Genomic DNA, 12,930 nt, shown 5'->3' with positions numbered 1-12,930 from the left:
CATCTATCTCACTGGTTCTTAACCTTTGTTACTCAGATGTTTTTGGACTGCAACTCCCAGAAGCCTTCACCATCAGCTCTGCTGGCTGGGGTTTCTGGGAGTTGCAGTTCAAAAACACCTGAGTAACAAAGGTTAAGAACCACTGATCTATCTGACCAATAGTCATCCAACATGACCTGTATATTTCAACCAGAATCTGTAGAGACTGGAAACAGGACAGGAACAGTGGTCAAGTAACAGTTTTTCATTTATTCAGTTTTTCCTTGTAGGACAGATATACCAAAAAAGAGAGGAAGAATACAACTGTTGTTTCAGTCAAACTTGACAGATTTAATGGTGAAGTCTCCTTCCACCGAGAAATATTCTGCAGAGTCCCGCCCTAGCCGGTTGGGGAATTTGATCTCGTGGTCTCCATTTATCTTCACTGTCACTTGATCCACATCAAAGTAGACACAGATCTGGCACGGGGAGACCAAGGAGTTTCATGATGTTTGCCGAAGGGCTACAGTTCAGTTAATCCCACCGCCCAGAGAATACTGTAACTCACAAGAATCCCATTGCTCAGAAAGAATCAGTTTCATGCACAATCTATTCCATGTATGGTTCCTCTGTTCTCTTCTGTGGCACAAGGAGGAATCCACTAACCCTTTGCTCAACCAGAAACACTACTGTTTTGAATTGTTAACCCGCAGATCTGTGACCATGAGGATAAACATTAAGTGTTCCAACAGCAGAATTCTGGCGATTAAATTTTGTTATTAATTAATTTAGTTGATTGATTGATTTAATTTGGAAGGAGAGAGGAACCTTAATCACCCCTTATGCTTCTTCCTACATGCAGTTTTGCCTCAGATGTACCCACAGATCTCCAACTGTAGTTTTCATGCCTTATTTGTCCATGTTTGGATTGCCTCGTCATAGAATTTCTAAGGTATAAGGTATTCGGAACTAGTTTACCATTGCCTTCTTCTGCCCAGCACTAGCAAGAGTTAATAGAGTAAATTCTTCATTATTTTCCACATACCGGTTCAAGCACCAATCAAAAGGCAGATGGCAGTCAACACGTCAGAAGATGATTAAGGGCAGCTATGAAAAAACTTCAAAAACATTCTTGAGCCTAGGCCTGTGTCATTGGAAGCTAAGCTGAAGTAATTGAGTATTCCCAGTTACTGTGTACAGGTGTGAAAACTGGACAGTTAAGAAAGTTAATTGGGGAAAAAAAACAGATTGATGTGAAATGTGGTGCTGGATTAGAGCTTTAGATATGATGGACTGCCAGAAATGTAAACAGATAGATTCTAGCTCCAATCAAGCTTGAACATTTAATATAAACTAAAAATGGCTGTACTGAAGCTGTCATGCTTGGGAGATATAACTAAAAAGCAAGAATCACTGGAGAAGACAATACTGCTAGGAAAAGTGGAAGCAGAAGGAAAAGACGAAGGTCTAAAATGGAACAGATGATTAATTTTTAAAAAATGGCCACTAGTTTGAAAGACCTGAGCAAGACTGATGATGATAGGTCCACTGGAGGTCATTAGGCCACAGGGTCACCATAAGTCAAAAACAATGATGGCAAACAACAACAAATGTTTCATATTCAAAGAGGATGATAAGGATTCCTTGCTGAAGAGCCCTCTCCCCAAATCCTGAAAAGATTATAGCGTGTCCTTCTGTGCTCAAGCCTCTGCTCCTCACCTTGGTGTCTTCTCCTTCTTGAAAAGGAAACTCTGGCTCGCGAAGCTCCGAACCCCACTCTCCACCTTCCCTGGAGTTGCACACAATGGTCCTGGCATCTCCGAGACTATCAAAGCGAGGGTTGAAGTGAAGGATCAGATCTGACCCATCCTGGCCCAAGTTGAGAGCAAAGCTAACAAAAGAAGGGACACATTGGACAGAAGGACAAATACATGTACAGTGGGGTCTCTACTTAAGAACTTAATCCGTATTGGAAGGTGGTTCTCAAGTTGAAAAGTTCTTATGTTGAATCTGCATTTCCCATAGGAATGCATTGAAAACCATTTAATCCGTATCTGCTCTTTTCTGTCCATAGAAACTACAGTGGAACATCTGCTTAAGAACTTAATCCGTTTTGGAATGGTGTTCTTAAGTTGAAACGTTCTTAAGTTGAAGCAAAATTTCCCATAGGAATGGACTGAAAACCAATTAATCCGTTCTGGCTGTTTTTTTGTTATGTAGAGGTGCATTCGTACATTGAAGCATTAGTTCCCATAGGAACTAATGCAAAGCTGGTTAATACGTACTCTACCACTAGGGGGAGAATTTTTTTTAACCTAAGATGACCTAAGGTTAAAAAAAGAGCAGGAAAGGTTTTTTTTTCCTGTTCTTATCTTGGATTTCTGTTCTCAAGTAGAAGCAAAATTTAGCAAATGGAGCTGTTCTTAAGTTGGATTGTTCTTAAGTAGGGACGTTCTTAAGTAGAGACCCCACTGTATCAGACACCACCATAATGTGTTTGTAAGAATCCAGGCTCTTGGAGTTGTTGTTCCAAAATGCAGTTTTTCCATATTCTGGACTAGAGTGGTGGTTCCCAACCTTGGGTTCCCAGACGTTCTTGGACTAAAAGTCCCAGAAATCTTCACTATTAGTAGCTGTGCTGCCCAAAACTTCTGGGAGTCGTAGTCCAAGAACATCTGGAGATCCCAATTTGGGAACCACTACTCTAGATCTTCCCTATATTAGTATACATGAACTCCCTGCCTGGTTACTAAAGCAGAACAAGCGACACAGTTGCCCTGATTGCAGTAATGTTGGGAGAGGCAGGAACAGAGGAGGAGGTAATGTCACCAGTTAATAAGTAGCCGTGGGATTTCTGGAATTCATGAACTACAACCCCCAGAGGTCTGGAGGAATTCTCCCAACCAAACTTATGGGGGTTTAGCCAAAAAGCCTAGTGCTTTCAGGATCTATAATCACTTTCAGCTAAAAAAAATACCAATGTTTCTTCTGGGACACAAGACAGACAGAGGAAATGGCTAGGCAGAGCTAAGCTCTCTGGGAACTCCACAGCTGATAGTATCCCGAGAGCAGAATAAGTAGAAAGCATAACAGGCAGGGAGACTACTAGACTTGTAATGCCTTGCAGTTCCCATGGAACTGAGCTCAGCTCTGTCGCTTCCTTTGTCACTTTATCCTGTGAGATCCTGGCACAGCAGAATGTGGCTGAGTTCATGGGGTTCTCTTTCACTGTTGTGGGCGAGGTTAAATAAATAAATAAATAAATAAATAAATAAATAAATAAATAAATAAATAAATAAATAAATAAATAAATAAATAAATAATCGCGTGTGAAAGTAAGGTTCCTCCCTTTGCCTCCACTCCAAGGAACTCCATACAGTTAATCACATTGTACAGAACTAAAAGGCTAATTTAGCAATTCACACACCAGGGGAATTATGCTGACTTCAAAGCCCTGCCAAGGCACAGACAAGCCCAGTTATAACCTTTGTACAAACCTCTTGGCATCTGGTGCCACTTTCCCTTTCACTTTGATGCATTCACCAGGCTTGACCGATAAATGGTGAAATGTCATTTGCTGAAAGGAAAGCAAACACAAATGTTAGAACACATGTGATCTCCAGCAGAGCTTGGGAAATTTAATTCCTTTTTGGACAACTGTGCTTTTTTATATCATCGGCTAGTGGCCATGCTGCCTGGGGATTCTGGGAGTCGTAGTTCAGGGTTAAATGTTCCCAAGCTTGGCTAGCAGCGGGTACTCCATGTGAAAGACTGTTCCTTTTGTATAAACAAGAACGAAACAAAACAAAATCTAATCTATCGTGGGACTATAAGACAAAGAGTTGATTTTAATGCGACATTCTGTGGGTTGTTCTCTCTGTTTTAGAGAGTCAACTATTTTGCCACAGGTTTATATACCTAATATAAGGATGCAGTCACACTGGATGTAGTCCCACTGTTGAGGCTGAGTTCCTCGCTGTTGGGTTTCAATGTCCATGCCATTATTATAATCAGGAATCAACCCAGTCTTTTGGCTTCAAGGCACGATACATTTTTGTCTGTATGCAAGAGGGTGAGATTTTTAAAAGAAGAAGGGAGGACCATGGGAAGACACCACTGTTTCTGTTTTGCCACTTTTGTGTGCTGTGTGGTCACACATCTCAGTCCTGTAGGATGGTAACTGGGTATATCCAGATCACATCAACGGTGATGTGATCTGGACATACCCAGACAATATACTCTCTTCCCTGGCTTGGACCTTTCAGAATTCTTAGTTCTTATTTTGACAACTTTAGCATGATGTCATGCTAAAGTTGCTTTTCCCTCTCTACATGCAGCCTTCTTGACAGGGGCTGGACTTGATGATCCATCGGTCTCTTTCCAGCTCTGCTGTACTAAGATGATGATGACGACTCACTATATCCCAAATCTAGTTGTGACTTAACTGCTGGATTTCAGCCAGCATGAATTTGTAGGAGAATCTGTAGAGCCTACATGAGATTCTAGCTCCTACCCGGAATTTATTTTGCATTATGTCAGTTGCAGGTTATCGCTGAGTCGTTAATGAGTAAAGGAAGAATAATTCTCCTTGTTTGAGTTTCCCCTTGCAGGGGATAGGTCGGTTTTGTAACACCAAGGAGACAATCTTTCAGGAATGCCACTATCACTTTGATCTTTGGAACCGTTCTTCCCAAAGCCTCCTCAAGTCTGAGTCAGATATTTGCTAGCGTGCCACTATGACAGCATCCTGAATCATAGCACAGAACATTAGTTGGCCAAGGTGGTCCTAAGCAGCATGCCCACAGGGCCATTTTGCTGCCTCCTTTCATTCCTGTTGACTGGACTGGGAGTTAAATCTGACTGCAAAACTGGCAACTTCAGCATAACATCATCATCCCCTGCACGTGAGGGCAGTAGGCCACTTTAAGACAGAGTAGTCGAATTACTAGATGGGCGGGCGGGATGGATATATATACATATACATATATATACACATACATATACGTATACGTGTGTATATATATACATATACATATATATATATATACACACATATACATATACGTGTGTGTGTATGTGTGTGTGTGTGTACACACACACACACACACACACACACACACACACACACACACACACACACACGTATATGTATATATAGTCTTGTCTAGTCGTTTAGTCGTGTCCGACTCCTCGTGACCCCATGGACCAGAGCATACCAGGCCCTCCTATCCTCCACCGCCTCCCGTAGTTGTGTCCAGCCATCTCATCCTCTGTCGTCCCCTTCTCTTCTTGCCGTCACACTTTCCTAGCATCAAGGTATTTTCCAGGGAGTCTTCTCTTCTCATGAGATGGCCAAAGTAGTGGAGCCTCAGCTTCAGGATCTGTCCTTCCAGTGAGCACTCAGGGTTGATTTCGTTTAGAATGGATAGGTTTGTTCTCCTTGCAGTCCAGGGGATTCTCAAGAGTCTCCTCCAGCACCACAATTCAAAGGCATCAATATATATATACATAAGACAGATTATGTGACAAACAACAAACTTCTTTTCTCCCTTGTGTCACTGCAACTTTTTCCCTCTTACTGTTTGGTGCCTGCGCATCTGTCTAAAGCAGTAGTTCCCAAACTTGGGTCCCCAGATGTTCTTGGGCTACAACTCCCAGAAATCCTGGCCAGCAGAGCTAGTGGTTAAACTCAGGCTGGGAACCACTGGCCTTATGGCAGGGCCAACCTTGCTTGCCAAGAAAACTGATGAGACACACCAACCAGAATAGCCTAGGAAAGTTACTATTGTAGCCTCCAACCCCCAGAATCCATGATGATTGCAGAATTCCGGGTGCTGTAGGTCCCCCAAGGTAGCTTTTCCAAGTTCATGGGGGACAAAAAAAAGTTAAGTTTCCTCAGAATGTGAAAGTCTCCCTGGGGTGACATTTGACTCCCACAACCCAAAAGAAACTTTGGGTTTCAGAAGCAGGCAATGTGTTGGTATGTTGTGGGTGGGCAGTCATAAAATAATTAGCAATGCCTTTGTCTGAAACCGAGGATGGAAATTTCCAATCATGCTGCAAGGGATGGTGCCCGAGACTGCCCCCCCCCCACACTGATATTTGCATGCTAAGTCTGAATTCCCCATGAACATCTGCCATACATTTTTGGGACTCTTATCTATACTTTTTCTACACTATCCATGAAAGGGTGGGGTTCGCAAGCTGATAAAGTGGAATTTCTTCCATGAAAGCTTGCAATTTGTCTGATTTTCTTCAGTGGTTCAGTAAAGGAATCAAGCCTTAAGATTTGTGCAATCTTAAGACCCACATGGCCTTTTCCTTCTTCAACTCCCTGATAAGACTGCCTTGGCTTGTGACACAGCGGCAGGTCTGGCTCCTTGTAATCAGAAGGTGTAACTAGTTACTCAAACATGTGGCAAGCCTGTCTGAAAAACAGACGATTCTTTACACTCCCAAGCAAATGTTTTGGACAAGGTCAGCCCAAGACATGGTGCTGTTTGAGAGGAGGAACATCGCCTCCCCTTTGCACCGCTTGCTTCAAAGTCAATCATTTCCAAGACAAGTCAACCTATTTTTTACACTTGAGACATTAAAGTCACCTAAGCATGCCTCTCTATCAAAAGCGTAGCAGGGCAGAGTTAAGGTTAAATGAGGTTTAACCACACAGAAGGGTGACTTTGTCAAACTCTCCAAATCTATCAACTGAGTCCTTCTTTAACTGAGACACAGCACAGTTGAGAAACAGATTAAAAGTTGTCCCAAGAGGATGCATTCACTGACCCAAATACCATGTGACAACACGATTTCTAAATCAATTGCATTCAGAACTGACCTTCTTGTGAGGCAAAGGTAAACCAGCCCTCAGTTTCTTGATAAAAAACAAGTTTTCCTCTGACAAACTCCTTACAAACAGCAGACCAGTTTAGAAGCCAAAAGTGCTGATTTAGTTTCCATTCCAGGGAATATACCTCAGGTGCAAGATTTTGGGAGCCCACATGTGTCAGGTGGTCTAAGATTAATGGAAGAAACTACACCTCGCTCCAATTGTATCAACAATACTGAGGCTTCATAGACTACTGGCCTAACATAGAAAATTCACTTTCCTATATTGTTGTAATTTTATTTGCTAAAGAGTAGATTCCTAGATTATCAGAGATGGATGTATTTCTAGATAAAACCCTTTCACTGAACTCCAGAAAATACACCATGTTTAAAAAGTTACTTAGAGGGGAGATCATCCCTCCACCCCCCCTCAAAACAAAAGTAAAACCAAATAAAAGATAATATTGCTAACTTTTAGGAAAACAATATAGCTTTCCCTCCTGCTTGAAAGTTTAAAAAAATGCTACATATTTTTTGGGACTATCCAAATTTCATTCTACATCCCATGCCTCTATTAAAACTAAAACCAAGCTCCCCGCCCCCCCCCCCCCGTCATTATGTTAACACAGAAGCCCAAAGAATGAAAAATAACATTCAGTAGTCACAGACCACTCCTTCCTGCTACAGACAACTTACCGACAGCATTGTGTAAGCTCAGTGACTCAGCTCCGGGCAGGTACAATTGCTCTGATTTTCACTAGGTTTAAAGAGTGAGCAGGAAAAGGCGCTGCCTGCTTCCCACCAATGAAGTGCAAGCCAAGCAAACTGATTAGAAGAAACTAGCCAATGGGGATTGGCGTCTCACCTTTCATTCAACAAAAGGGTCTCTGCCTTTCATTCATGCCTGTGATTGACTCCCTATGATGGGTAGAACACTTTCTAGTAAAGTCGGGACTAGCATTTGGAGGCTGGAGGTAACTTGTTACAAACTGTGTTTCTTAGTAATTAATTCATTTTTTCCCAACAGAACTGTCATTAATTTGTTTTTTTAAAACTAAAGAATTGCTCTTTACTTGTGTATTTAAAATAAAATAAAGAGTATAGCAGACTGGGATTTGGGAGATCCATTTTATAACTTCCACTGAGCCATCCCACTCACTGGGTCAACTTGAACCAACCCTTCACTCTCTTTGCCTTGATCTACCTCACAGGGTTAGTGTGATGATGAAACAAGGAGGAGGAATCCATGTCATGCTGGGATGAGTTCACTGAAAGAAAGGCTGGATATAAATCTAACCAATAAAAAATAAAATTGCAACCTGCGGTAGAGCCAGAACTGTAATTATAAGAAAGTGCCCGGAATCCGATTGGCAAATGATGCCTGTGTGAGATTGACACTGATGGATTTACACCTGCAGCATTAAGTAACAAGGTTCTGACTATTCGTTATTTAAAGAATAACTTCCTAAACTGTGATTTGCAATCATGGTACTTGTCCCCACTTCTAAACAATTAAAAAAGAGAAGGGCGTAACCCACAATTGTATGAACAAAACTTCTAAGCTTCTTGGTGATGCACACAGTACCCTTCTCTACTAAGATGTTTTCCCCACCGAGTATATAATCCCTACAGACTGATGTTTGGAAAAGTTGAAAGCAACAGGAAAAGAGGAGGACCAAATACAAGATGGATTGACTCCCTAAAGGGAGCCACAGACTTGAATATGCAAGAGCTAGGCAGGGCTGTTGAGGAGAGGACATTTGGAGAACTCCTTTTCAAAGGGCCACCATATGTTGGAGTTGACTTAACGTACACAACAACAGACTAGTCTGTTCAGCCCAGCAGGTGAGGAAATGTATTCTCTAAGGCCGGGATCTGATGGTTGTTGTGGGTTTTTTGGGCTCTTTGGTCGTGTTCTGAAGAACACGGCCAAAGATCCTGAAAAACTAACACCAACCAGGTGAGGAAATCTTGAGGAAGGAGTTGTGACTGTAACAGCTCAGTTTCGAAAGAGAATTTGGGAGGAAAGGAGCAGTATTTAGGCCATTATCACCTTGATTTAGCAAATTGAATTTCCTTCTACGTGAGCAGGAGGCGCTATAGAAGGACATAGCCTTGGAGTGATCATGGCTAATATCCTGTTGGGTAAATTCATGACCGTGACAAGCCGTTGCACAAGTGGTTCCAACCTTGGGAGAGTCACGTCGATCACATCTACCTCAGGATTCCACATGATGGTATTTTACCACAGACGTCACAGGCAGTTCTCTCATGTCTGCTCTTTTCTGGCTCTGTGTAGAGATGGTTAAGTGGTGCAAACAGGACACCAGGCCTGGTGTGTTTATACCTAGGTTTAATTTTATTTTATGGCATTAAAAGATTTTACCTCTGAAACTGTTTGCCCCTCAGAAAGAAGCCTTTGAGAGACAGGAATGCCCTAATTCCTGACACATTTTGGACGAAGGAGATACTTGCAGGACTGCATGTCTCTTGAATCAACTCCGTTTCTGGCACCTTGACATGAATGGTAAAGGTAAAGGTAAAGGTTCCCCTTGACAAGTTTTGTCCACTCATGTTCAACTCTAGGGGGCGGTGGTCATCCCCGTTTCCAAGCCACAGAGCCAGCGTTTTGTCCGAAGACAATCTTCCATGGTCACATGGCCAGTGCAACTTAGACACGGAACGCTGTTACCTTCCCACGGAGGTGGTCCCTATTTATCTACTTGCATTTGCATGCTTTCGAACCGCTAGGTTGGTGGGAGCTGGGACAAGTGACGGGCGCTCGCTCCATCACGTGGATTCGATCTTACGGCTGCTTGGTCTTCTGACCCTCCAGCACAGGCTTCTGCGGTTTAGCCCACAGCGCCACCACGTCCCTATTGACATGAATGGTACTCTGTGGCATTTGTTTTTATGGCAACCAATTCGATCAGCCTTTATGGCTCGACTATGGTTGCTTTCGTTCCTGATTTAAAACATCACATCTCTGCAAAGTTCATAGTGTTTTTCTTTCAAAAAGACGCACACCCCCGGACCCAAACACCTGGTACACCTACAATTTGCTCCCAAGTAAATTGAGACAGAATCTCAGTTTGAATCTCCGGCCAGCTGCCATTGGCTGTGTTGTTCTTTAGTTCTCAGTCCATCGAGCCTTCTTTTATAGGAGTGAACAGCTACTACTATAGGAAGGAACAGAGGCTGGATCACTCTGAACATGGTTATGGCACCCATGTCCTGCTTTTGGGCTTCCCTGAAACATCTGATTGGTCACTGTGGGGAGCAGATCCTCAACCACAAAGGCCTTCTTTCAGATCTTGAGTAGGTCTTCTTAGGTGCTTATGATCCTCCAGAAAGGCTGTCAAACTATGATCCCAGTTTCTTTAGGGAGATACTTGCAGGACTGCAAGCAATACTGGCGTTCTACCTAGTGTGGTGTCGCGGATAAAATGATGAACGAGGACTCTAGAAGCCTTGGTTTGATTTCCTACTCAGCCAAAGCTTAGTGGGGGAGTAGAACTGGAAAAAACACTCCTTAAATATCTCACTTACCTTGAAAGTCTTAGAGTTGTTATAAGTTGGTTCCAACTTGGTAGCACATAACAAAAATATTTTTCAAAGCTCTGTTTTTAAAGCACTTAAAAATCATAACCATCGCCATTACTACCAGTCCCTTTTGTATCTATGTCCTGAGGGAACTTAGGCTGCCAAACCCTCTGGGTGACTTTGATGGGTACATCTGTGTAATTATAAGAAGTATAACTAAAATGTCTTCTGTATAATTATAAGAAGACATTTTAATTGAACAAACGAATGTGTAACGTCCCCAATGCAGGGGATTGTTTTCACAGGTCCTGCTGCTGCTGTTTCTTTCCTGTGTTGCTTTCCAACACACCGTTTCCTATTCCACCTGGGAAATCTTAGACATTGTAATTATAATCATTGGCTAGCCGCTCACCAACTTGTTAACGGCTTAACCACAGGTTAAGTGTACAAGCGTCCTTTTATAGGCCTCCAGAAACACAAAACAGAAACAGTAAAGGAGTGAGGAGAAAGGGCTGAAATTATCATGCAAAAATGATGGCGGGCTTGACACAACAAGGCCCAACAGAGAAATGAACTTGCTTCTGTGTCTGTGCTCCTGTTCCCCTCCTAGCAGCTGGAAAAAGAGGAAGCTTTCCAGCAGTGTAGAGTACACTTTAGACAAAAATTATTATTTCCAACAGGTTGTATAAAACAATGCGCAGACTGCACAAAAAAATCCCTATGTTCTCACCTGTGTGGATTCTCTGTTTCTATTACTGTTGCTTTGTTTTAAAACACCCACATCTCTGTACGTTTATCACTTCCATGTAAAAAAGAAAGCCCCACCATACAACACAATGAATGGTACAGGCTTACCCAAAGATTCCACATTGGTATACTTTTCCTCCATGACTTCTCAATGCAGAGCCCTTTGGCCTGGAATCAGCAGATCCTTCAGAGAAATACTCAGGAAGGTCCTCAGAAGCTACTGCACCCAGAAATGATTTTTCTTTCTTTCTTTCTTGTTTATTTATTTATTTAAAATATTTTTACCCAGCCTTTCTCCTTAGAAAAGGCCCCAAGGTGGATTACAACATTAAAATACAATATTGAGTAACAAAACAATGAGTATACAAAGATGGTGTACATCTTTAAAAGGCAATATTTAAAGTGAAAATCACCTAAGTACTGTACAGAAGTACAGTATCAAAAAGGAACTTAGCATTCACTCTAAGTTATGCATTGTAAGTTTATTTATTTTATTTATTATTTGATTTATACCCCACCCCTCTAGACAGAGTCTACTCGGGCGAGTTATGTATTATTCATGTTATATGTTAATGTGGTTAAGAGGCGGGGCCGAAAGAGATGTTAAAAGGTGGAGCCTGAGAGGAGAGAGGCCATCAGTCAGAGTCTGAGTCTGGAATCAAAGGGAGAAAGATAGGTTGGGGGTCTGAGGAATGATTAGTTAGAGTGTAACCTGTGATCATTAATAGAGAAGGTTAATACTGATAACTGAGGAATCTTGAAGAGTCAATCCCTGATGTCCTTTCCCCCCCCCCTCTATTTGCCTCTTCTATTATGTTTATTTTATGTAATACTGTTTTATATATATTTATTGTTTTATGTTGTTAGCCACCTAGAGTGGTCTTAATCGACCAGATAAGCGGGATATAAATAAAATAAAATAAATAAATAAACGTGCTTAGGAATTATCCCAGAAACCATCTGTAATTAATAAACTTGTTCTGTTGAAACGTCATTACTGGATAGACCTTCGTCTTTTCTAAGTGAACCACGTTGATCAAAGATATCAACTGGTGGCAGCATATCAGAGGGCGTGCTGAGGTACCTTGTGAGCGCTCTGTTTTTGGGGAAACAAGAATGGGCCACGAGGGTGAATGCCGCAGGAACGTACATTTCTCTGAGAAATGGAAAACATAAGCAATACTTTTTAAAAACACAGTCAAAGCAGTAATGCATAACAATCCATCATGCTCAGGCAGTCACTGAGGGAAAGCTTGCGGGAGAAGAAAGGTTTTCATCTGTTTGTGGAAGGATTACAGTCCAATCCAGAAGAGAATAACATCAACAAAGTCGCTGAGGTTACAGGACAGGATTCAACCCTTCACTTGTATCTCTCTCCAATGATACATGCTTTCTCTGAACTGACTGCATAACAGGTCCATCCTGCTACACAGAAGACTTTCGACATGTCAAGGATGTCCTGCTGCCTTCCAGGAAAACAAAGAAGGATAAAACAGTGGGCTTTTAACCTATTTATATATCTTCTGTGATCGCTTCCTCTCTGACAAAAACAGCTCTTTCCTCCCTTGTTGTTCGTGTCCACTTAGTCTCGATTTCAACTAGAAAGGCTCAAAAGGTTTGATCCTTCGCCTCTCTTCCCACCTATCATTTTTTGCCGCTGCATCGCTAGAAAGTTAGTACCTATGTTGCAGCAAGAACAAAATCTTGTGGCTTCTTAAAAATTAATACATTTTATTTGTCATCTGTTTCCGTGGATATTTGTCGCCAGGGTGGCTTTGATTGAAATCACGATTCAAAGTTTTAAAATTTGGAATTTTGGGGGGATGAATTGTTTAA

At 41.9% G+C, this 12,930-nt stretch overlaps 1 protein-coding gene across 2 annotated transcripts; it reads right to left on the bottom strand.

Moving 5' to 3' along the window:
- Window positions 1-229: 229 nt before the first annotated feature.
- Window positions 230-7,652, bottom strand: LOC110070256 (galectin-1). 2 transcript variants are annotated; one of them, XM_020777924.3, is made up of 4 exons: window positions 7,501-7,652; window positions 3,477-3,556; window positions 1,699-1,870; window positions 230-458 (listed from the first exon to the last, which is right to left on the bottom strand). In XM_020777924.3, exons 1-4 carry the CDS (start codon window positions 7,507-7,509, stop codon window positions 312-314), a joined length of 408 nt encoding a protein of 135 aa, XP_020633583.3. In that variant the 5' UTR covers window positions 7,510-7,652; the 3' UTR covers window positions 230-311. The 2 variants fall into 2 exon arrangements, with proteins under 2 accessions (XP_020633583.3, XP_072845173.2); XM_072989072.2 differs by having other exon boundaries at window positions 1,699-1,804.
- Window positions 7,653-12,930: the final 5,278 nt, after the last annotated feature.

This window comes from Pogona vitticeps, chromosome 2, assembly GCF_051106095.1.
Source record: "Pogona vitticeps strain Pit_001003342236 chromosome 2, PviZW2.1, whole genome shotgun sequence".
Taxonomy (NCBI): domain Eukaryota; kingdom Metazoa; phylum Chordata; class Lepidosauria; order Squamata; family Agamidae; genus Pogona; species Pogona vitticeps.
The sequence above is the reverse complement of the archived record's forward strand: the minus strand, read 5'-3'. Positions and strand labels throughout refer to the sequence as shown.